Source organism: Lolium rigidum, chromosome 3 (genome assembly GCF_022539505.1).
Source record: "Lolium rigidum isolate FL_2022 chromosome 3, APGP_CSIRO_Lrig_0.1, whole genome shotgun sequence".
NCBI lineage: Eukaryota > Viridiplantae > Streptophyta > Magnoliopsida > Poales > Poaceae > Lolium > Lolium rigidum.
Window position 1 is genome coordinate 140,002,065 of NC_061510.1, and position 26,455 is coordinate 140,028,519.

The 26,455-nt window shown below is 48.4% G+C and overlaps 2 protein-coding genes across 2 annotated transcripts; both read left to right on the plus strand.

The window, feature by feature from the left end:
* Window positions 1-6,805: 6,805 nt before the first annotated feature.
* Window positions 6,806-8,152, plus strand: LOC124698293 (E3 ubiquitin ligase PQT3-like). Its single transcript, XM_047230787.1, has one exon. It carries the CDS (start codon window positions 6,806-6,808, stop codon window positions 8,150-8,152), a length of 1,347 nt encoding a protein of 448 aa, XP_047086743.1.
* Window positions 8,153-16,091: 7,939 nt separating this feature from the next.
* Window positions 16,092-17,496, plus strand: LOC124698292 (E3 ubiquitin ligase PQT3-like). The gene has a single exon (XM_047230786.1). The coding sequence runs from the start codon at window positions 16,092-16,094 to the stop codon at window positions 17,442-17,444; it is 1,353 nt and encodes a 450-aa protein (XP_047086742.1). The 3' UTR covers window positions 17,445-17,496.
* Window positions 17,497-26,455: the final 8,959 nt, after the last annotated feature.

The following is a 26,455-nucleotide window of genomic DNA, read 5'->3' on the forward strand; positions in this document are numbered from 1 at the left end:
CCTCCTTCCATTTTTTTTGAATAGGACACTGGCATTAAAAGAAACACCGAACAGTACAAAGCAGCTCAAGAAAAACGAAAATTACAACGAGATCCTTGAGAAGCCCTTCATCTTCAACCTCCAGACCGTGTCGATGGCGCGCCGCCGCTGCCGCTCCTCCCTGAGCTAGCCTGACGTTGTTGATTCGGACGGGAAGTCGCCGAACGGGTCGAAAAGACCACATCCGCCCCGGAGACGAAGAAGTAGGATGAACTGCCGATGAAGCTCCTTGATGATCCGAAGATCCCCACAGCCAGACGAAATCCTCGAAGACCACAACATACCCACAAGCTTCTCGACGTAGCCGTCGAGATGGGGTTGAAGCCGGGGAAATATTATTGCACGAGGCGCCGCCACCACCACATGAGCGCCGCCCCTACAAACAGAAGCCCTAAAGACGGGAAACGAAGCTCCCAAAACTGGGAAACGGAGCCCTCCCACCGATGAGGGCCACGATCTGCCCCACCTCCATGGCCCGACGGCCACAGAGGCGGCCAGATCGGAGGCGGCCGCCAACGGGAGGCAGATAACCCTAATCGCCTGAGGTCACGAGCGAAGAGGTGCGCTGGTACCTAATTCCACCTCCTTCCAATATAACTAATATGTTTGGTAATTGGCTAAATGAAGTGAATAAGAAGGATAAAATATATATTCGAATTGGTGTTTCGGCAATTTGTTGGTCGATTTGGACTAGCCGGAATGATATCATCTTTAATAAACAAAAGGGTACAAATTTTTTGCAGGTTATTCTTCGTGCGGCGCATTGGATACAATTATGGGCATATTTGCTCCCGGCGGACCAGCGGGATACCATGGTTTCTGGATGCAACCGGCTCCTGGAGGTTAATCAGGATTGCTATTTCCGAGCTACTGGATGACGGCACATTAGCAGAATTCTAGATGGATAGTTTTTGCACACTTTCCATCTACAGATGTTTTGTTTTGATATTTTTAGTTCTCTTCGGCTACCGATCTATCTTTATGTAATAAGTACTTGACATCGATGTTTTATTTAATAAATAGCTGTGTGCATCGATTAATGCAGAGACCGGGGCTATGCTCCCATATCTAAAAAAAAAAACAAGTCAGCACGAAAATAGCCGAATAGATGATTGTATCCAAATCGGGAGGTGAGCAACGCTTCGCCCTACAAACATGAAAGCCAGCCGGATCCTTGGTGAACCACGTTTGGAAGGTATGACACTATGACCGACAGCAAACACAAGACACGGACGTCGTGCATGTTAGACTGTATATACGTAGCGTTGTATATGTCTTGTATTGTACCTCTTGGTACCCATATATATATGAGATAGCCACACCCGTATTGGGTGTCGAGCAGTTTCCCAAACCCTCTTGTTTTACATGGTATCAGATTAGGTTACGATGGCTTCCGCTGCCTCCGCCGCCGCCGTGTCGCCGATCGCATCGGCTCCCGCTGCCGCCGCCGCTGCGCCGGCTCCTGCTGCCGCTCCTGCCTCGCCCTTCCTCGCCTCCCGGCCGCTCGCCATGTGGTGGCCAACTCCCGGCGTCGCACCTCCTGGTGCCCTAGCCGGGTCGGCCTCCTCATCCGCCGCCGCCGCCCCGGTACCGAGGGCGATCCGTCGCCGCCGATCGCCCATGGTGGCCTGCCTTCCTCGACCACCGCGCCGTTGCCGCCGTATGGTGGCCCTCTCGCCGCCGTCGGCCTACGGCGCCCGTGCACGCGCCGATCTACGGCGCCTCTTCATCGCACTATGGGGCTCCGCCGTCTGGCGGTCATCCGCCGCCGTCGGCCTCTGGCGCCCCCTCTGCGCCGATCTACGGTGCTCCCTATGCGCCGCAATACGGTGCACCCGCACCACACGTTGGTGCCTCGTCCCCGTCTGGCTGGCTGGCGCCGCCGCCAACCTACGGTGCGCCTACCTTTGGGGCCCCCTTGGCGCTCCCTGCCCCTGCCGCCTCCTTGGAGCTGGCACCGCCGGCGCCGCTCTACGCGTCACCATCGCCAGCCCATACGGACCCGGCGGCATCGTCGCCGTTCTACTTCTCGCATCTCCTACCGCTGAAGCTCACGCCGGACAATTATCTGTCGTGGCGCGCGCAGGTGCTCCCGCTCCTTCGGAGTCGCTACTTGGAGGGGTACGTCGATGGCTCGCTCCCGTGCCCGCCGGTGTATCACCCGGCGTATCACGCATGGGTGGCTCAAGATCAGGCCATCCTCTCTGCCATCCAGTCGTCGCTCACGCCGAGCGTCTCGTCGATGGTCCTCTTCGCTTCTACGTCGCGGGATGCGTGGACGGCTCTTCACAGCAGTTTCGCCTCACAATCTCAGGCGCGTGCTCATGCTATTCGCACCGAGCTAGGCGAGACCAAGCTTCTCGACAGCAGCATCACGGACTACTTCAACAAGATGGCCGGCCTCGCCGACACACTCGCCTCCATTGGCCAGCCGCTTCGCTCCGAGGACTTCACCACCTATGTTCTGAATGGCCTTGATGATGATTATGACAATCTTGTTGAGAACATCAGTGGTCGCGACGATCCATTGCCGCGCCGTGAGCTCTACTCGCGCCTCCTTGGTCGTGAACAGCGTGTCAAGGTGAAGCATGCCTCTCCAAGCTTCTCCGCCGCCAATGCAGCTGCTCGTGGTAAGCCCCAGAAGCCGCCAACGGCGGGTGGCAAGTTCTCCGCCGCGCCTCCGCAGACGCAGCGGTCTGCCGCGCCGCCTGTCACGGGCGGGAATCGCCCCCGTGCCTGCTGTCCATCATGCGGTGCCCAGCAAGCGTGTCAGCTGTGTGGTCTTGACAACCACATCGCCTCTCGCTGTCATCGGCGCTTCAAGCAAGACTTCCTCGGCATCGGCAACAATGGCAAGGGCAACGACAAGCAGGCTGCCGCTGCTGTGACCGGTCAGGAGCACGGATATACTCCGTCATATCCCATTGACGCGTCATGGTACATGGACACGGGAGCTACTAATCACCTGACGAGTGAGATGAGTAAGCTCTCCACCCAGGAGCCATATCGCGGTCATGATCAGGTTCGCACCGCCAACGGAGCAGGTATGCGCATCTCACATGTTGGTCAGGCTTCTCTTCTCGCACATAACTCTCGTCCCTTGCATCTCCGTAATGTTCTTCGTGTTCCTTCTGCCACACGTAGTCTGTTGTCTATTCCTCAACTTACTCGTGATAATAATGTCCTTGCTGAATTTCATCGTTTTCATTTTTTCATCAAGGATCGGGACACGAGAGCCGTTCTGCTTAGAGGTCGTCTTCGCCATGGCCTATATGCGCTTGATCCGCCCCCTGTGCCGCATGCTCCTCAAGTGTTCAGTGGTGTGCGTGTGTCCTCTACACACTGGCATGCACGCCTCGGTCATCCTGCTGCTCCCATAGTTCGCCATGTTCTGCATCGTCATGAACTTCCAGTTGTGTCCAATAAAAGTGTAGAGACTATCTGTGATGCCTGTCGCAAGGCAAGAGTCATCAGCTTCCGTTTTCGAGTCGAGTCGTGTGGTTAAACATCCTCTTGAGCTTGTGTTTTCTGATGTATGGGGTCATGCCCAAACGTCTGTTAGTGGCCATAATTACTATGTCAGCTTTATTGATGCTTACAGTCGGTTCACCTGGCTTTATCTTATTAAACGCAAATCTGATGTGTTCGACGTTTTTGTTCAATTTCAAACACATGTTGAGCGTCTTCTTAAGCACAAAATTCTTCATGTTCAGTCCGATTGGGGGGGTGAATACCACAACCTCAACTCGTTCTTTAATAAGCTTGGGATCTTGCACCGTGTGTCTTGTCCTCATACACATCAGCAGAATGGCACCGCTGAACGTAAACATCGACATCTTGTAGAAACTGGCCTTACCTTGCTTGCCCATGCCTCCGTTCCGTTTCGGTTTTGGAGTGATGCTTTTACCACAGCCTGTTTCTTGATAAATAGGCTTCCTACACGACTCCTACAAATGAAAACCCCCCTTGAACTCTTGCTCAATGAACTCCCAGATTATACGTTTCTTAAGGTTTTTGGGTGTGCTTGTTGGCCTCATCTTCGTCCATATAACAAGCGCAAGCTGGAGTTTCGGTCCAAAAAGTGCGTCTTCCTTGGGTATAGTTCTCTTCACAAAGGGTACAAGTGCCTCCATGTTCCCACGAACCGTGTTTACATATCTCGTGACGTAGTGTTCGATGAGAATGTGTTCCCTTTTTCCGCACTTCCGAACAACACTTCTACACCCATACCACCTGTGCCTTCTGTTCCACCGTTGCCTGATCAATTTGTAGATGCTGCATATACTCCTGCGTTGCTTCCTAACCATGCTGCAGGTATTGGACGCGGCGCTCGTCTTGAGCTTCTGGATGATCAGGCGCCGGATGCGGACGTGGATCACGCCCACGATGCTGTTCCCGTGCATGCCCCATGCATGCCGGGTCCCGCCTCCCAGCCCGTGGCCGCCTCGCCCGCCACGCCTGCCTCGCCCGGCCCGGCCGCCATCGCCGGGCGCCTCCGTCTCGGCCCCGCGTGGGCCAACACCGCCTGGCCCGTCACCGCCTGGCCCGTCACCGCCACGCTCCCCGCCGCTGCTCGAGCCTGGCTCCTCGTCGCCAGGGCTGGCTTCGCCACTTCCTGCGTCTCCCGCCCTCGACTCGTCCTCGCCGTCGTCAGAGCCCGGCTCGTCCTCTCCCGTGCCACCAGCTCCTGTGACTCGTGGACCTCGTACTCGCAGTCAGTCCGGGATTTTTCGTCCCAAGGAGCGCACGGATGGGACTATCGCATGGATTGCTGCTTGTGTGGCTGATGCTACTGCTGACCCTACTGCCGAGCCTCGTCATTTTCAGGCTGCTCTGGGTATTCCCCATTGGCGCACCTGCGATGGAGCAGGAATTTCAGGCTTTACCGAAGAATGACACTTGGCGTCCGGTTCCCCTCGTCTGCGGCGTCAATGTTATTGATTCCAAATGGGTGTTCAAAGTGAAGAAGCATGCTGATGGTTCTATTGAACGCTACAAGGCACGCTTAGTTGCCAAGGGTTTCAAACAGAGGTATGGTCTTGATTATGAGGATACTTTCGATCCAGCTTGTCAAGCCTACCACTATTCGCCCTCGCTTTCTTTGGTCTGTTACTCGAGGTTGGTTCCTTCGACAGCTTGATGTCCGTAATGCGTTTCGCATGGCATTCTTGAGGAGGAGGTCTATATGCGTCAGCCTCCGGGCTTTGTTGATCCTACCCGTCCTCACCACCTCTCGTCGCCTTGTTAAGGCTCGTATGGACTTAAGCAGTGCTCCTCGTGCTCGGCATGCCCGACTTGGCTCGGTTCTTCGTGCTCATGGGTTTGTTCCATCCAAGGCTGATACATCACTGTTTCTCCTTCAGCGTCCTGAGGTTACTATGTACCTGCTGGTTTATGTTGATGATATCATCCTCATTAGCTCCTCTGATGCTGTTGCTGATCGCCTTGTGTCTGCACTCAGTGGTGATTTTGCTGTTAAGGACTTGGGTGCTCTGCACTATTTCCTTGGTCTGGAGGTCTCACGGTCTTCTGCTGGGCTGACCCTTACACAGCAGAAGTATTCTCTGGACTTGCTGCGCCGTGCTGGTATGTTGCAGTGTAAGCATGCTACCACTCCTATGTTCTGCTACCGATCGCATGACTGCTCTTGATGGAGACATTCTTTCGCCTCGATGACGCTACTGAGTACCGCAGTCTTGTTGGAGGGCTGCAATACCTCACTATCACCAGACCAGATGTCTCTTATGCAGTCAACCGTGTGTGTCAGTATCTTCATGCACCTCGGACGTCTCATTGGTCAGCTGTGAAGCGTATTTTGCGCTATGTCTCTCTCACTGCCTCGTATGGTTTGCTACTTCAGCCGGCCCCGTCTTGTGCACTTTCTGCTTTCTCGGATGCGGATTGGGCTGGTAATCCAGACGACGAGCGATCCACGGGGGATATGCAGTATTCTTTGGTCCTAACTTGATCGCCTGGAATGCTCGCAAGCAAGCTACGGTATCTCGCGAGTAGTACTGAAGCTGAATACAAGGCAGTTGCTAATGCTACAGCTGAGCTCATATGGGTACAGGCTTTGTTGAGAGAATTGAGAGTCTCTCAACGTCAGTCTCCAGTTCTTTGGTGTGATAACATCGGCGCTACATACCTCTCTTCCAATCCGGTATTTCATGCCCGAACCAAACACATTGAAGTGGATTATCACTTTGTCAGGGAACGCGTTGCAAAGAAGCTACTTCGTATCAAGTTCATCTCTTCCAAGGATCAACTTGCTGACATCTTCACGAAGCCTCTTCCACAGCCACAGTTTGTAGGTTGTAGGCGCAATCTTAACTTGATTTGTACTTCAGGCCACAGTTAAGATTGAGGGAGGGTGTTAGACTGTATATACGTAGCGTTGTATATGTCTTGTATTGTACCTCTTGGTACCCATATATATATGAGATAGCCACACCCGTATTGGGTGTCGAGCAGTTTCCCAAACCCTCTTGTTTTACAGTGCACCTTTCCGGTGCGATCGAATTAGGGAAGGAAACTGACAGCGAAACCGCGTACCACTTCATACTCGGACATGTTAACCCAAAGGCGGTTCAGGACAGGCTCGAAACCTTCTCGGATTCATACTGCCCAAGGATATAAGGCCATGAAGTCTGATCACTGAGATGCATATTTCCCCCGCGTCGCTGCTACACATACAGCCATCGATCTCCTCCGGCGAGCGAGTGCGCTCGTCTCCGTGCGTCGGTCGCTGATCAATCCCGAGGGAACGATGGCGGTGTACTACCGGTACAGGAGCGGCGTGGACACGTTCTCTCTTCCTGTCGCGGCGCCCTCCATTTCCGTCGGCGAGGTGAAGCGCCTAATCATGGGGACTAGCCGCCACGGCCACGGCCGGACGCGCGGCCGGGGTCCCAGAGAGGGCATCGCGATCTCCGACGCGCAGACCGGCGAGGAGTACACGGACGACAGCGCGTTGGTCCGGCGCAACACGACGGTGGTTGTGCGCCGAGTCGCCGGGCCTCCGGCCGATGCCATCGTGTCGACACCCACTCAACGCCCCAAGGCGACGCAAGACGGCGGCGGCTCTTCGTCGGAGTCGAGCGCGTCGGCGGGAGCCGAGGAGGACGACGAGGCCAAGGCTATCAGCGCGGTGATCGACGCCGCGGAACTCAAGTGGGAGGGGCCGTCTCGTTACAATCACCGTGGCGCAGTATACCATGGGCCGGCGCCGCATGCCGGCTACGTTTGCCGCAGGTGCCGCGTCCCGGGCCACTTCATCCAGCACTGCCCCACCAACGGCGACGCGAGATTCGACTTCGGGAACGCGACGTCGGTGCTTCCGCCTGCTCCGGTGGCACCAGTCGACGACGACGACGGCGTCCCCGCGGATCTCCACTGCAAGATTTGCAAGAAGGTGATGGAAGACGCGGTGCTGACGAGCAAGTGCTGCTTCAGCAGCTTCTGCGACAGGTGCATCAGAGCCCACATCGTTGCCAACTCCAAGTGCGTGTGCGGGGCGCCGGCGCGCGCAGACGATCTGATCCCCAACCTGGCGCTGCGCACAACCATCTCCAACATCCTCGCCGCCAGGGCCAGCAACACTTCCGGTGAAATAACTGAAAAACAGAGTCCGGCGGCCTCGCAACACAGCCAAGTTTCTTCCAAGAAGGGTGCCGCCTCGGAGGACCACGACAGAAGCGAATCGACGTCGAATCCAGCTGCGGCGCCTGAGCCAAGAAAGAAGGAGCAGGAGACCAAGGACTCAGTGGGAGCGCGCGCCGCCAACCATGCCGGTCATCAGTACGGCTGCTACGATGCTCCTCCATTTGCCCCGGCATGCTACGATGCCGCTTTCTTTGGTGGGATGCCGTGGTCAGCCGATCCTTCCATGTACTACGGCTACGGCGGCACGCCTTACGCTTACGGTGGCTCTGGTTACCCAATGGCCCCGCACCATGTCGACGCCATGGGCAACATGACAGCTTCGTATGGCTACCAGCGCGAACGTTTCGATGGCAGGAAGAGGACGGGATTCGACGATCAGAGGCAGCATGACCGTGGTTTCAAGAGAAGATGCGGTGGGAGCAGATCACAGGTCGCGTTAGTACTGACGTGAAGGCGATGAAGGTCTGAAGCTGCTCTGGTGCACAATGATGCATGATAGTCTTGTAGTTATTCGAGAGTGTATTGAACTGTATCAAAGTGCTGGATTTCGTACAAGTGTACTTGGGCATGTGAAGCTCTTGTCTTCCCTGTACTGTAATATCCCAACTATCCTTTTGTAGCAATAAAAAGAACAAGGGATCCATTTGTGTATGTCCTGCTTGTATTTGGCGATTGAAGTAGCACCTTTAATTTTGAAGCGGAGTAACTTTTAGTGTTAATTAGTACTTCCTTGTTCGGTTTTGTCCGGGAACATCTAAATTTCTCTGTGAATTTCTATGATAGGAAGCATAATACAGTATCATCCTGTATGTTTATACTGACATCAGAGTTTTTTTGTTGCTGGACATGAGGCATTGCATCTTGTGCCGAGCAAGTGTGTAGAGGTTGTCTTCAGAAATGCATAATCTTCAGAAATTAAGAAACGAGAAACCACAGCATAGTACTTATTGTTCAGAACATACAAGATTTGCATTTGCATTTTCAGGTCTTGCAATTAGAAACAAATACGCGAATACTACATGATTTGTAGCAAGAAGCTAGACTCTTAGGGTCATCAGAGAACAGTAACAAGAAATTCATATACTACATAAGAAGTTTCTGCTTACTTCCCCCAAATTCCGAGTGAGCTGAGACAGTCTACATCAAGATGACTTGCATAAATACAGATGACAAGTACCAAATGATGTATATATTCCCCTTTCTGAATCCTAAACATCATCAACTACTCAAGCCTTGGTTCACCGTGTCCAGCCCAGAAGCCCGGATGTCATCGCCGGCATCGATGTAGGTCGACGTTGGCTTTTATCCCCAGGTCACGGAGCATGTACAGGATGAGTCCAAGATGCTGTTCCCTATCATTGGTGGAGAGTGGAGTCGTGGTGAGTCCAAGATGCTGATCCCATATCTGGTCATACGAAGAAAATGTCAGCCAAAATGGAACTGCGGATCTCGAATGGCTGAATGAGATGCGAGACAATTCGCCATTGCCACAAATGTACTATGTCGTTGATAAATTTCCACGTAACTGATCAAGCACACAGTACTGCTAGCAGAAAAAAGAAACATTCTGAGGCCTGAATCCAATACTAACACCAATCCTCATCAACATCAAGTGAGGGGACGCTTCAAACAAGGATGTCAAAAGAAAAAGTGACGGCCCAAACCATAGACGACATCGTTCATATCTGGACACAATGCTCACCATATATGTGATGTCTCGTCTTTCTCTGCTGTGATGTGGCCACAATGTGTCACTTTTAATATGGGGGACAATAAAACTTTTTTTTGTCATGCCTTTCTCTGCTGTGATGTGTCACCAATGTGTCATTTTTCAATATAGGGGTAAAGCAAGTTTTTTTAGGTTGAGAAAGGTACATCCCATATACATGCATACACTCACTCATTTGAACGCGGACGCACACACAATGAGTGCGGTTGGTAGGTTGCATGCGATTCATGGCTCACTGCGCCAGCGTGGGACTCCCATCTCGTTCCGGACGAGCTCCGGTACACAAATCGCACATTGTTTGATAGCCTGAGTTGTATCGGGTGGCACCCAAGTGACACTTTAATTGGTTGGTCGCATGAGTTTTCTAGCATCACCTATATGGTAACATGGTGACCTTACCTCACATATCACAAGACCACCATGGCACCGCCGTTCACAAGCTTCGGAATGTCGGCGATGGCACCGCCGGTCACGCCGGTCAAAAGTATCACCATGTCGCCGACCACGAATACGAAGACCACCATGACACCATCGGTCACGCCGGTCACAAGCATGGGCAAGTCGCCGACCACGAAGACGAAGACCACCATGACACCGTCGGTCACGCCGGTCACAAGCACGGGAGCGAGAAGTTAAAGTATTTCAAACTATACTCACACATACGTACACATTACAGTATACTAGCGAGTCATTTATCTATATGTGTATGTACATCGAAATAAAAACCTGTCAACATGAAATTCATGCGGAATGTTGAGGTGAACGATTGAACGTGTGCGACGAATTTGGCAAAATTTTCTCAAAACTTTATACACTAAATTGAAGATTTACGACTGACGAAACTCGAAACCGATTGTGGGAATTGATTCATATCACCGACACACATCTTTTTCATATGCAGCTTATTTTGATTCGGGGTATGTTCGTGTTGATTTGAATAGATGTTGTGTGGAGTAGTGTAAGGGAGACTGAGTGTAAGCAACAGATCGTGCAACCGTTGCATTAGTGGAGCCAAGAAGGCGCGAGAACGGGCCTGGCCCTGGAGAAACTGCCGATTAGGGCGTTTCTCCGGATGCAGGCAAAACAGTACTTTAAGAACCGTGCTATGCAAAAACGCGAGCCAGCCCAGGCAACGAAACAGGCCGTTTTGTGTCTCCACCCATGCAAAAAAGGCCCACCCAGCCTACCAAACGCGCCCAATATACTCACATGAGCACCTTCTAAAGACTAAACCAGCGGGCTGGGTCTTGAGGTTGACAAAGTTACCGTAGACGCGATCCATGGAACCTGAAACTATTTCGTCTTTATAAGACACACATGTGTTAAACTTAGGGTTTAAATTCTGGTGGGCTTGGGGTACATCATCCTACAAAATTATAACTCCATCCATTGCTCGTAAATTCCACCAAGTTTGCTATAAGCACAAGTGTGGTTGAGATTGTCACCTCGACTACCAATGTATTGTTTTGTAATACCTATGTGGTGGATCCTTATTCTATGAGATCTGATCATATTATGTGTAAAATGTATTGATAGATGCATATTATGTACTCTGTTCTTAAGTATTTGTTCTGATCCAACATCTATGCAAGAGCGTGTGTAGGGTGATGTGTGTATTAGATGGAGTAGCATGGCTTTAGTGATTGGACAGTGACAATATTTCCATGATCTATTATGACTTTGCTTTTTTTCCTTTGCTACCTCACTAGGGATAAAGCGAATGCATGTGCTATGTTCGTCACGTGACAGTAGTGATGATCTTGTTTGTTTAAGGTAGCATATTTGATATTCAAACTTCATGTCAAAATACTTACGGCTATGCTCTGTTAATTCTTAATACAAGATTGCATGGGGTTTTCTCTTTATTGTGGAGTATAAGAGAGATGTCTTGCATCATCTCTATGTTAGGACATGATGCCCATATTAATTATGATCTTATCCTTTGTATCCATCATGTTGACTATAAATTAGGGTTACATACTACCCAATGAAGACCGGCTCGATCCCTACACTTGTGTGTATCAACATGCCTAAGAGCTGAATAGATGATTACGTTGTTCCTCACCGTATTTGGCTTTACAATGTAGAATATTAAGCTCTCATGACGATAATTTGTAATGCCAAGTTTTTTCTAGAATATGCATCGAACTAGCCTCATATCCACCCCCTTTTTCGTATCATGCTCCTTGAAGATTATGATAACATTTGCATGCGTGAGAATGGATACCCCTACATATAATCGATGAGGCATAAGCCCACCAACGTTTCTACCCTCCTTAGTCTGTGCTATGAGACTGGCGAGAATACCAATGAAAATATTGAACAAAATAAGAGATATATGGTTGCCTTGCTACGGCCCGGGCCCTTGTCTGGAAATAGTGTTTGGTATCATCATTGAACTTAATGACCCATGTTGCCTCACTTTACAAACTTAGCAATATAGTAGGAAAACTGTGGTGTGAACCCCTTCATGTAACATTAGTTCTCAATTCTAAAAAAATAAATTCAAACTTTAGTCCCCACATCTTCTCTAAGTTGGATAGTGTTGACCTCATACCATAATCAGATGTATTGTTGGATGTGCGGTATCGTTAGATTCAAGTCCATCTTGATCTTTGAAATACAAGCATTGTTATGCAAGGCTTGCTTGACCTTCCAATTCTTGTGGGTGGAAGCTTCAAACACGAGAGGGACAATATCTTTGGGGCTCCTTCCATGCAGCCAAGGCGGCTCCCAAAAAGGCACAATGTCCCCTTTACCAATGGAGACTTTGGTAGCAGCGTAGAAGGGCTCCATGTCCACCTCATCATAATGGTTCCCCATTACCACCCAAAGCTTGTTGAGGTCGCGCCACTCAAACGAAGGTCATCTAAGACGGAGGGCCCGTGCAAATTTTTCTAAGTGGAGAATCCCCAAGTCTTCAAGGCGCTTGGGCCTATAAACCGCCTTCCAACTGATCTTGCATTTTCCTCCGGATAGTGTGTACTGTTGATGCTTTGTCAAGCATTATATTCACATACATCATTATGATATGTGGCTCTGCAGATTTCCCATTATTATACCTCCAATTATGTAGTATTTACTTATAGGAACTGACTATTTATCGATAGATCTTGCACCCCTTTAGTTGTTAAATACGGATTTTATTTTTATTTTGCATTAGTGCAGAATCGTTTTGATCTTTAAGGTTCAATTTAATTGCTGCCTTGGATCTTGACATGATTTTTTTTATTCTCGATCCAAAAACCCTAATTATTCAAACATTTCCTTCTCAATGAAACGTGCATGTGGCAAGCAAGCAACGAGGGTGACGATACTTTTAGTCTCTGTGTCCTTGCGGCCAATTTGAACATTTGCATTGACAATGAGAAAGCTATAATGTGGAATTCTGTGTTTGGTCGAAGTGAAATTGTATCTAACAACTTTTATTCTTTTATTATGAAGAGGCTTTTGTTAGCGATAGTCATGAAAAGGAAGAAAGAACAAAACACGTGAATCAAATACAAGCAATTTAGCTTGGTTTCTCGGTGATTTGCATGAGTTCGTGTTGCCTCATATATTTGTCCACAACATATTGCCATGAAAAATCTATTTATTTTTGCATCGTAGATGTATATATATCAAGTTTTTGTAAGGACGAAAAGACCATGTCACCAAATCGGGAGGTGAGCAACCCCAAGTAACATGTAAGGCTGGTGCCAATGCACCGCCCGACTCCCGAACCGCCACGTCAGCTTTTCTCTCACTCTCACCCCACTCTCACCCCACTCTCACCCCACCTTGCCAATGCATGGGCTATAGTTCCCACTCTCACTTCTCTCTCCTCCACATCACCATTTCTTTTCCACATTTAGTTATTTCACTCGATTTTGTTTAGACATTCAAAATAATGCAAGAAATTATTTTATTCAACTTAAAATGTTACCGATTACATAATAATTAATAAAATTGCATAATAAATATTAAAAATTACATAATAAATAAAAATTCTACTCTTCTTCCTCTTGTTCCTGCTCCTCCTCCTCGTCGTCATCATCTTCCAGACCAAACTCTTTTTCCACCATCTTCATGGCCTTCGCATGTTTGCGCTTTTCTGCTTCGTTCATGTCGACGGTTGATCGGTCTTTCATTTTGTTCCATTGCTTGAATAGCTTAGCCTTCACTAAACCCTTCATCATGTTACTCATCGCGAAGGATTTACTTCCTACCTCACTGCTTGATGAGGTTTCCTTCCCCTTCCTCCTGCCCTTACGTGCCGCGGCCTTGGCCCTATCGCGGCCCGTTGGACGCTCTTCCTCCGTGTCGCCTGTCGCGTCGCTAGAGTTGTACTCACCAGAAGGTCCTAGACGACTTCTCTTGGAACTGGAGTCGGTTCCACTACCAGGACCATGTTGTCCTTTCCACTTCGCTTCATTTTTTACAGCATTCCACCAGTGGTGCTTTCTGAACGGCTGAGTCACTCTTTGGTCATTCGCGTACCTCTCCATTGCCGCCTTCATGACCATATCATCGTCTGCTCCACTCTGACGCATATTTGTTTCTTGGATGTGGTATGCATTGAACAAGGACACCTCCTTGTTGTAGGCGTTCCAATGATCCTTCAGCTGCTTCGAGGTCCGATGACGGGAAGGATCCGAGGTAGAGTTGAAGGTTGCAGCTATCTGACCCCAAAAACTAGTGTCGGTCTTGCAATTACCGGCAACAGAGTCCTTGGAGTTAAAAAGGCAAGCATTAACCTACCCCGAAATAGATATTGTTAGTGAAAAATCCTAGCAAGAACCAATAATGCAATAAATATGTGATGGGTTTGTAAAGTACCAGTTTTTCCTCTTCCTGGACAGTCCAGTCAAGCCTCTTTGCACGCGGTGGTACAATTGTTTCCGCGGCATTGGACTCAGAGCTTGGAGCGGGAGCTTCAGAAGGTGCTGGGGGGTACGGACCATATGGAGGTGGAGGGTATGAACCGTACGGAGGTGGAGGGTATGAACCGTACGGAGGTGGGTAAGGAGGTACAGTTCCACTACCACTACCTGTAGGTGGAGCATTTGGAGGTGGTTGGGGGTATGGATACGGAGGCGGAGGGTATGAACCATATGGCCCCGGAGGTGGAGCGTATGGCCCATATGGCCCCGGAGGTGTGCCGGAGGGGTATAGAACTCGGGGAAGCGGCGAAGAACCGACATTGGTGCGACGATGTGTCGGGGAGAGACCATCTAGGTCTATTGGTGACCCGTCGTGAAGCAGATCGGTGAACGTGGTCAAATCTGGTGGAGTCCAACCGGACATGGTGGAGAAGATTTGAGAGAGGGAAGGTGATGAATGGAGATGAAATGGGTGTGGAGTGAGTGAAACATATGGGGGGTATTTATAGGGGTTTTTGAACCAGCAACGGCTAGCTGACGTGGACGAATCAGGTCGCGCCACGTCAGCTAGCCGTTACACACTACCGCCCCTCTCTCGCCCATCTCTCGCCCGCTACCGCCCGCCTCTCGCCCCACTCCCGCCCGCCTACCGCCCCATCTCGCCCGCCCTCTCGCCCGCCACCCTCTCGCCCCGGCCCGCCAACGCGCCGCCCCGCCTCCCGCCCCGCTCCCGCCTCACTCACGCCGCCAACGCGGGCGGTAGCCGGGCGGCAGCGGGCGCTACCGCCGGGCGACCCAGCCACCGCCTGCCGCTCCCGTCCCGCCCGCCTCCCGCCCGCCTCCGCGCCCCGCCGCGGGCGATAGCGCCCGCGCTCCAGCCCGCGTTGGCACCAGCCTAGGCTGGTGCCAATGCACCACCCCACTCTCACTCGCCACGTCAGCTTTTTCCCTCACTCTCACCCCACTCTCACCCCACTCTCACCCCACGGTGCCAATGCACGGGCTATAGTGTCATCTCTCACTTCTCTCTCCTCCACATCACCATTTCTTTTTCACATTAAGTTATTTCACTCAATTTTGTTTAGACATTCAAAATAATGCATAATAATTATTTTATTCAACTTAAAATGTTACCGATTACATAATAATTAATAAAATTGCATAATAAATTTTAAAAATTACATAATAAATAAAAATTCTATTCCTCTTCCTCTTCCTCTTCCTCTTCTTCCTGCTGCTCCTCGTCCTCTTCATCTTCGAGACCAAGCTCTTTTTCACACATCTTGATGGCCTTCGCATGTTTGCGCTTTTCTATTTCGGTCATGTCATCGGTTGATCGATCTTTCATTTTGTTCCATTGCTTGAATAGCTTAGCCTTCACTAAACCCTTCATCATGTTCCTCATGGCGAAGGATTTACTTCCTACCTCACTACTTGATGAGGAGTCCTTTCCCTTCCTCCTATCCTTACGTACCGCGGCCTTGGCCCTATCGCGACCCGTTGGAAGGTCTGACAGTAAACACCAGACACGGACGTCGTGCACTTTTCCGGTGCGATCGGATTGACGGATTAGGGAAACTGAAATAGAAACCGTGTACTACCAGGATTCGTCCTCGGACAAGTTAACCCAAAGGCGGTTCAGGAAAAGCTCGAAACCTTCTCGGATTCATACTGCCCCAGGATATAAGGCCATGAACCCCGATCACTGAGATGCACATTTTCCCTGCCTCGCCATTACATACAGCTAGCCATCAATCACCTCAGGCGAGCGAGTGCGTTCGTCTCCGTGCCTTCGAGGGATGGCGGTGTACTACCGGTACAGGAGTGGCGTGGACACCTTCTCTCTGCCTGTCGCGGCGCCCTCCATTTCCGTCGGCGAGGTGAAGCGCCTAATCATAGGGACTAGCCGCCACGGCCACGGCCGGACGCGCGGCCGGGGTCCCAGGGAGGGCATCGCGATCTCCGACGCGCAGACCGGCGAGGAGTACACGGACGACAGCGCGTTGGTCCTGCGCAACACGACGGTGGTGGTGCGCCGAGTCGCCGGGCCTCCGGCCGATGCTATCGTGTCGACACCCACTCAACGCCCCAAGGCGACGCAAGACGGCGGCGGCTCTTCGTCGGAGTCGAGCGCGTCGGCGGGAGCCGAGGAGGACGACGAGGCAAAGGCTATCAGCGCGGTGATCGACGCTGCGGAACTCAAGTGGGAGGGGCCGTCTCGTTACAATCACCGGGCCGCAGTATATCATGGGCCGGCGCCGCATGCCGGCTACGTTTGCCGCAGGTGCCGCGTCCCGGGCCACTTCATCCAGCACTGCCCCACCAACGGCGACGCGAGATTCGACTTCGGGAAGGCGACGTCGGTGCTTCCGCCTGCTCCGGTGGCACCAGTCGACGACGATGATGGCGTCCCCGCGGATCTCCACTGCAAGATTTGCAAGAAGGTGATGGCTGACGCGGTGGTGACGAGCAAGTGCTGCTTCAGCAGCTTCTGCGACAGATGCATCCGAGACCACATCGTCGCCAACTCCAAGTGCGTGTGCGGGGCGCCGGCGCGCGCAGACGATCTGATCCCCAACCTGGCGCTGCGCACAACCATCTCCAACATCCTCGCCGCCAGGGCCAGCAACACTTCCGGTGAAAAAACTGAAAAACAGAGTCCGGCGGCCTCGCAACACAGCCAAGTTTCTTCCAAGAAGGGTGCCGCTGCCGCCTCGGAGGACCGCGACAGAAGCGAATCGACGTCGAATCCAGCTGCGGCGCCTGAGCCAAGAAAGAAGGAGCAGGAGACGAAGGACGCAGCGGGAGCGCGCGCCGCCAACCATGCCGGTCATCAGTACGGCTGCTACGATACTCCTCCATTTGCCCCGGCATGCTACGATGCCGCTTTCTTTGGTGGGATGCCGTGGTCAGCCGATCCTTCCATGTACTACGGCTACGGCGGCACGCCTTACGCTTACGGTGGCTCTGGTTACCCAATGGCCCCGCACCATGTCGACGCCATGGGCAACATGACAGCTTCGTATGGCTACCAGGGTGAACGCCTCGATGGCAGGAAGAGGACGGGATTCGACGATCAGAGGCAGCATGACCGTGGTTTCAAGAGAAGATGCGGTGGGAGCAGATCACAGGTCGCGTTAGTACTGACGTGAAGGCGCTGAAGGTCTGAAGCTGCTCTGGTGCACAATGATGCATGATAGTCTGATAGGGTTTGATAATTTTGTAGTTATTCGAGAGTGTATTGAACTGTATCAAAGTGCTGGATTCGTACAAGTGTACTTGGGCATGTGAAGCTCTTGTCTTCCCTGTACTGTAATATCCCAACTATCCTTTTGTAGCAATAAAAAGAACAAGGGATCCATTTGTGTATGTCCTGCTTGTATTTGGCGATTGAAGTAGCACCTTTAATTTTAAAGCGGAGTAACTTTTAGTGTTAATTAGTACTTCCTTGTTCGGTTTTGTCCGGGAACATCTAAATTTCTCTGTGAATTTCTATGATAGGAAGCATAATATCATCCTGTATGTTTATACTGACACCAGATTTTTTTTGTTGCTGGACATGAGGCATTGCATCTTGTGCCGAGCAAGTGTGTAGAGGTTGTCTTCAGAAATTAAGAAACGAGAAACCACAGCATAGTACTTATTGTTCAGAACATACAAGATTTGCATTTGCATTTTCAGGTCTTGCAATTAGAAACAAATACGCGAATACTACATGATTTGTAGCAAGAAGCTAGACTCTTAGGGTCATCAGAGAACAGTAACAAGAAATTCATATACTACATAAGAACTTTCTGCTTACTTCCCCCAAATTCCGAGTGAGCTGAGACAGTCTACATCAAGATGACTTGCATAAATACAGATGACAAGTACCAAATGATGTATATATTTCCCTTTCTGAATCCTAAACATCATCAACTACTCAAGCCTTGGTTCACCGTGTCCAGCCCAGAAGCATGGGGATGTCATCACCGGCATCGATGTAGGTCGACGTTGGCTTTTATCGGGTGTCTCTATTCGCCGCTCTAAGCGGAGCTTCCGTTCGGCTCCGCGTACACTACGGAAGCAATGGGCTCGGCCCATAACTGGGTATCAAGATGTGTGTCGCGTTCCCGCGTGCGCGCGTGAGTCCAGATTATTTTCCTCCATAGTTGTATTGTTTCATTCGACAATCCCATCGGTCTTTTCGCCTGCGGCAAAACAGAATTTTCTTTTTAAGAAACATTTTTCGAACAGTTTAGGATTTTCTATTTTCTGTTTGTTCTTTTTCAATATCTGAGCAATTTTCGAAAATCAAACAGTTTTTAAAATCAAACTTTTTTTAAACCCGAACATTTTTCAAAATCAAACATTTTCCAAATACGAACATTTCTCAAAATAAGTGCAATTTCCAAGAATCAAACATTTTCCAACATCGAGCATTTTTCACGCGAACATTTTTCATAATCTGAATAATTTCCAAAAATCAAACAGTTTTCAAAATCGAACATTTTTTAAACCAGAACATTTTCCTAATCGAACATTTTCAAACACAAACATTTTCCTAATCGAACATTTTTCAAACGCGAACATTTAAATTCAATATTTTTAAAATCTAAACATTTTTGGAAATTCAACTTTTCATAATTAAACTTTTTCAGGACTAAACATTTTCCAGAATTGAACATTTTTTTAAAATGAACACTTTTCATAATTTGAAAATAATAATAAAAAGAAAAACGTAAATGAAAACATGAAATGAAAAGAATGAAAAGAAAAAGGGAAAAAGGGAAGAAAAACGAAAAAGGAAACCAACCGCAAAAACAAACAGATAAACCAAATTAAACTGAAAAACTGTCTGGAAACTTTAGAACTTTAAAACCGCGAAAAACCAAAGAAAATCGGGTCAGAGAATTCTCAGCCAAAAAACCACTCGTACGCACGAACGAAACAATGAGAATCCTTGTTAAATGGGCCTAGCCCAGCAACGACTAGCTTCAGGCGGGAGCGATCGTAGGGATCGCAGCGAGCGGAGAATAGGAATCGCGGCTTTTATCCCCAGGTCACGGAGCATGTACAAGATGAGTCCAAGATGCTGTTCCCTATCATTGGTGGAGAGTGGAGTCGCGGTGACTCCAAGATGCTGATCCCATATCTGGTCATAAGAAGAAAATGTCAGCCAAAATGGAACTGCGGATCTTGAATGGCTGAATGAGATGCGAGACAATTCGCCATTGCCACAAATGTACTATGTCGTTGATAAATTTCCACGTAACTGATCAAGCACAGAGTACTGCTAGCAGAAAAAAGAAACATTCTGAGACCTGAATCCAATACTAACACCAATCCTCATCTTTTTTTTTTTGAGATCAAATTGGCTGCATTTTATTAAAACTCGGCCTCAGCCGCCACTCTTGCTAATACATAGTCTGGTACCTGACCTAACCAGGTCTTACAAAACTTATTTTTGCAGCCATCCTAAGCTAAACTATGTGCAACCTTATTACCTGAACGATGCACATGAGATACTGAAGCCATCACGAAACTCCTTGGTAGTTTCTTGATTTCTTCAACCAGAGGCCCTTGAGCCGATCTGTGAGGGGACGCTTCAAACAAGGATGTCAAAAAAAAAAAAAGTGAGGGCCCAAACCATAGACGACATCGTTCATATTCTTAAAAAGAGTTAAGGGCATCTTCAACCGCGCGACCCAAACGGACGCGCTGGGCCGTCCGTTTTGGGCCGTTTGGGTGGCCGCGCGGACAGCGGCCCGCGTCCGCGTGTCCGTTTTGGTCGCACGCTGCGCCCAACGCGGTGACCTAAACAGACGCCACGTGGTTCGTCTTCAACGCGCGGCGCTGCGCCATGGCGGAGCCTTCGACGGGACATCAATGATGGACGGTGGAACGCGCGGGAAAGTTCCCGCGCACACCAATGCTTCCGCGCGCGTGAAAAGCCCTTTGGTGCGCGCTCGCGCCCAAGTTTCCCGCCCGCCGCCGGCTATAAAAGACGGCGGCGGCCGAGACCACGGCACACCCTCTCCGCCGTCCTCTCCCCCTCCACCTTCTCCGGCGCCATGCCGCGCACCCTGCAGAGCCACGTGGGCCAAGCTCTCCCTCGCCGCCCGGGCTAGGTTCCCGCGGACGGAGGAGGAGGAGCGCGCGGACGCGCGGTGGGTCGCCGACGACGACGCGCTCCGCGTCGCTGCCGAGGCGGCGGCGAAGAAGGAAGGGGCGCGCTCCGCGACGCGGGAGATGGTGGAGGCGGCCGCGGACGGCCGGCACGAGACCGCGGACGGCCGGGTAGCGAGGCCGCGGACGCCGCGGAGGAGGAGCCTGATGCGTGTAGCTGACACGTCCGTTGGGAACCCCAAGAGGAAGGTGTGATGCGCACAGCGGCAAGTTTCCCTCAGTAAGAAACCAAGGTTTAATCGAACCAGTAGGAGTCAAGAAGCACGTTGAAGGTTGATGGCGGCGGGATGTAGTGCGGCGCAACACAAGAGATTCCGGCGCCAACGTGGAACCCGCACAACACAACCAAAGTACTTTGCCCCAACGAAACAGGTGAGGTTGTCAATCTCACCGGCTTGCTGTAACAAAGGGTTAACCGTATTGTGTGGAAGATGATTGTTTGCAAGAAAACAAGTAAAACAAGTATTGCGAGTAGATTTGTATTTCAAGTATAAAAGAATGGACCGGGGTCCACAGTTCACTAGAGGTGTCTCTCCCATAAGATAAAGCATGTTGGGTGAACAAATTACAGGTCGGGCAATTGACAAATAGAGAGGGCATAACAATGCACATACATGTCATGATAAATATAGTGAGATTTAATTGGGCAATACGACAAAGTACATAGACCGCCATCCAAAGCATGCATCTATGCCTAAAAAGTCCACCTTCAGGTTATCATCCGAACCCCTTCCAAGTATTAAGTTGCAAAACAACAGACAATTGCATTAAGTATGGTGCGTAATGTAATCAACAACTACATCCTTAGACATAGCATCAATGTTTTATCCCTAGTGGCAACAAAGACATCCACAACCTTAGAACTTTCTCGTCACCGTCCCAGATATCAATGGAGGCATGAACCCACTATCGAGCATAAATACTCCCTCTTGGAGTTAAGAGCAAATACTTGGCCAGGGCCTCTACTAATAACGGAGAGCATGCAAGATCATAAACAACACATAGGTAATAACTTGATAATTAACATAACATAGTATTCTCTATCCATCGGATCCCGACAAACACAACATATAGCATTACAGATACATGATCTTGATCATGTTAGGCAGCTCACAAGATCCAACAATGAAGCACAATGAGGAGAAGACAACCATCTAGCTACTGCTATGGACCCATAGTCCAGGGGTGAACTACTCACTCATCACTCCGGAGGCGACCATGGCGGTGAAGAGTCCTTCGGGAGATGAATCCCTCTCCGGCAGGGTGCCGGAGGAGATCTCCGTAATCCCCCGAGATGGGATTGGCGGCGGCGGCGTCTCGGAAGGTTTTCCGTATCGTGGCTCTCGGTACCGGGGGTTTCGCGACGGAGGCTTTAAGTAGGCGGAAGGGCAACGCGGGGGCCACACGAGGGCCCCACACCATAGGTCGGCGCGGCCGGGGCCCGGGCCGCGCCGCCCTAGTGTGGCGGCGCCTCGTGGCCCCACTTCGACTCCCCTTCGGTCTTCCGGAAGCTTCGTGGCAAAATAGGACCCCGGGCGTTGATTTCGTCCAATTCCGAGAATATTTCGTTACTAGGATTTCTGAAACCAAAAACAGCAGTAAAACAGCAACTGGCTCTTCGGCATCTTGTTAATAGGTTAGTTCCAGAAAATGCACAAATATGACATAAAGTGTGCATAAAACATGTAGATATCATCAATAATGTGGCATGGAACATAAGAAATTATCGATACGTCGGGGACGTATCAGCATCCCCAAGCTTAGTTCTGCTCGTCCCGAGCAGGTAAAACGATAACAAAGATAATTTCTGAAGTGACATGCCATCATAACCTTGATCATACTATTTATAAACATATGTAATGAATGCAGCGATCAAAACAATGGTAATGACATGAGTAAACAAGTGAATCATAAAGCAAAGACTTTTCATGAATAGTACTTCAAGACAAGCATCAATAAGTCTTGCATAAGAGTTAACTCATAAAGCAATAAATCAAAGTAAAGGTATTGAAGCAACACAAAGTTTCAGCGGTTGCTTTCAACTTGTAACATGTATATCTCATGGATAATTGTCAACATAGAGTAATATAACAAGTGCAATATGCAAGTATGTAGGAATCAATGCACAGTTCACACAAGTGTTTGCTTCTTGAGGTGGAGAGAAATAGGTGAACTGACTCAACATAAAAGTAAAAAGAATGGTCCTTCAAAGAGGAAAGCATCGATTGCTATATTTGTGCTAGAGCTTTTATTTTGAAAACATGAAACAATTTTGTCAACGGTAGTAATAAAGCATATGATTTATGTAAATTATATCTTACAAGTTGCAAGCCTCATGCATAGTATACTAATAGTGCCCGCACCTTGTCCTAATTAGCTTGGACTACTGGATCATCGCAATACACATGTTTTAACCAAGTGTCACAATGGGGTACCTCCATGCCGCATGTACAAAGGTCTAAGGAGAAAGCTCGCATTTTGGATTTCTCGCTTTTGATTATTCTCAACTTAGACATCCATACCGGGACAACATGGACAACAGATAATGGACTCCTCTTTAATGCATAAGCATGTGGCAATAATTATTATTCTCATATGAGATTGAGGATATATGTCCAAAACTGAAACTTCCACCATGATCATGGCTTTAGTTAGCGGCCCAATGTTCTTCTCTAACAATATGCATGCTCCAACCATTAAGGTGGTAGATCTCTCTTACTTCAGACAAGACGGACATGCATAGCAACTCACATGATATTCAACAAAAAATAGTTGATGGCGTCCCCGAAACATGGTTATCGCACAACAAGCAACTTAATAAGAGATAAAGTGCATAAGTACATATTCAATATCACAATAGTTTTTAAGCTATTTGTCCCATGAGCTATATATTGCAAAGGTGAATGATGGAATTTTAAAGGTAGCACTCAAGAAATTTACTTTGGAATGGCGGATAAATACCATGTAGTAGGTAGGTATGGTGGACACAAATGGCATAGTGGTTGGCTCAAGAATTTTGGATGTATGAGAAGTATTCCCTCTCGATACAAGGTTTAGGCTAGCAAGGTTATTTGAAACAAACACAAGGATGAACGGTGCAGCAAAACTCACATAAAAGACATATTGTAAACATTATAAGACTCTACACCGTCTTCCTTGTTGTTCACAACTCAATACTAGATGTTATCTAGACTTTAGAGAAATCAAATATGCAAACCAAATTAGCAAGCTCTAAGTGTTTCTTCATTAATGGGTGCAAAGTATATGATGCAAGAGCTTAAACATGAGCACAACAATTGCCAAGTATCAAATTATCCAAGACGTTTTAGAATTACTACATGTAGTATTTTCCAATTCCAACCATATAACAATTTAACGAAGAAGAAACTTCGCCATGAATACTATGAGTAAAGCCTAAGGACATACTTGTCCATATGCTACAGCGGAGCGTGTCTCTCTCCCATACAATGAATGCTAGGATCCATTTTATTCAAACAAAACAAAAACAAAAACAAACCGACGCTCCAAGCAAAGTACATAAGATGTGGCCGAATAAAAATATAGTTTCGTGGGAGGAACCCGATAATGTTGTCGATGAAGAAGGGGATGCCTTGGGCATCCCCAAGCTTAGACGCTTGAGTCTTCTTAGAATATGCAGGGGTGAACCACCGGGGCATCCCCAAGCTTAGAGCTTTCACTCTCCTTGATCATATTGTATCATACTCCTCTCTTGATCCTTGAAAACTTCCTCCACACCAAACTCGAAACAACTCATTAGAGGGTTAGTGCACAATAAAAATTAACATTTTCAGAGGTGACACAATCATTCTTAACACTTCTGGACATTGCATAAAGCTACTGGACATTAATGGATCAAAGAAATTCATCCAACATAGCAAAAGAGGCAATGCGAAATAAAAGGCAGAATCTGTCAAAACAGAACAGTCCGTAAAGATGGATTTTATTGAGGCACCAGACTTGCTCAAATGAAAATGCCCAAATTGAATGAAAGTTGCGTACATATCTGAGGATCACTCAGGTAAATTGGCTTAATTTTCTGAGTTACCTACAGAGAATTAGACCCAGATTCGTGACAAGCAAAGAAATCTGTTTCTGCGCAAGAATCCAAATCTAGTACTTACTTTACTATCAAAGACTTTACTTGGCACAACAAAACTCAAAACTAAGATAAGGAGAGGTTTCTACAGTAGTAAACAACTTCCAAGACTCAAATATAAAACAAAAATACTGTAGTAAAAACATGGGTTGTCTCCCATAAGCGTTTTTCTTTAACGCCTTTCAGCTAGGCGCAGAAAGTGTATATCAAGTATTATCAAAGGGTGGTGCATCTACAGTGAGGTTTGGAGTTTTCTCAACCATGCATGGTATATTGGATACATAAGTTTCAGCGTCTCCTTTTCATTAGTCTTGGGCTTGCTACTCTCATCGAACAAATTTTCAGGAACAAGCCAAGCATAGTTATTTTCTAGTGCATCATTCATAGCTAGGAGTTTACATGGTATTGGTGCTTTGATCTCCCCACCATCATTAATATTATTAGTGTACCTTAATCTCTCCATGTCCATCTTTTCAAGGATACTAGCAAAATTAGTATAAGAACCAAGCATCTTATATTTACTAAAGACCTTTCTAGCTTCTCTAGCTAAACCTCCAAATTCTCTAAGAAGGGTTTCTAAAACAAAATCTTTCTTTTCCCCCTCTTCCATATCACCGAGTGTAAGAAACATGTGTTGGATTATAGGATTGAGATTAACAAATTTAGTTTCCAACATGCGAACTAAAACAAGACAGCAGCAATTTCATAAGTAGGAGCAAGTTCTACCAAGTGTCTATCTTCAAAATCTTCAACGGTACTAACATGATTGAAAAATTCTTCTATATTGTTTCTCCCAACTATAGACCCACGTCCTACCGGTATGTCTTTTGTGGTAAAATTAAAAGGAAACATGATGAAATAAGTAAAGCAAATGCAAGTAACTAATTTTTTTGTGTTTTTGATATAGAGTGCAAGACAGTAAATAAAGTAAAGCTAGCAACTAATTTTTTTGTGTTTTGATATAATGCAGCAAACAAAGTAGTAAATAAAATAAAGCAAGACAAAAACAAAGTAAAGAGATTGAGAAGTGGAGACTCCCTTGCAGGCGTGTCTTGATCTCCCGAGCAACGGCGCCGTAAATTTGCTCGCTGGCGTGTAGTTGACGTGGGAGTCGAAATCTATGTGGTGTAACGTTTCTTCGAGTCCCCGACAACGGCGCTAGAAATTTGCTTGATGCGTGTAGCCGACACGTCCGTTGGGAACCCCAAGAGGAAGGTGTGATGCGCACAGCGGCAAGTTTCCCTCGTAAGAAACCAAGGTTTAATCGAACCGAGTAGGAGTCAAGAAGCACGTTGAAGGTTGATGGCGGCGGGATGTACTGCGGCGCAACACCGGAGATTCCGGCACCAACGTGGAACCTGCACAACACAACCAAAGTACTTTGCCCCAACGAAACGAGTGAGGTTGTCAATCTCACCGGCTTGCTGTAACAAAGGGTTAACCGTATTGTGTGGAAGATGATTGTTTGCAAGAAAACGAGTAAAACAAGTATTGCAAGTAGATTTGTATTTCAGTATAAAAGAATGGACCGGGGTCCACAGTTCACTAGAGGTGTTTCTCCCATAAGATAAAAGCATGTTGGGTGAACAAATTACAGTCGGGCAATTGACAAATAGAGAGGGCATAACAATGCACATACATGTCATGATAAATATAGTGAGATTTAATTGGACATTACGACAAAGTACATAGACCGCCATCCAGCATGCATCTATGCCTAAAAAGTCCACCTTCAGGGTTATCATCCGAACCCCTTCCAAGTATTAAGTTGCAAAACAACAGACAATTGCATTAAGTATGGTGCGTAATGTAATCAACAACTACATCCTTAGACATAGCATCAATGTTTTATCCCTAGTGGCAACAAGACATCCACAA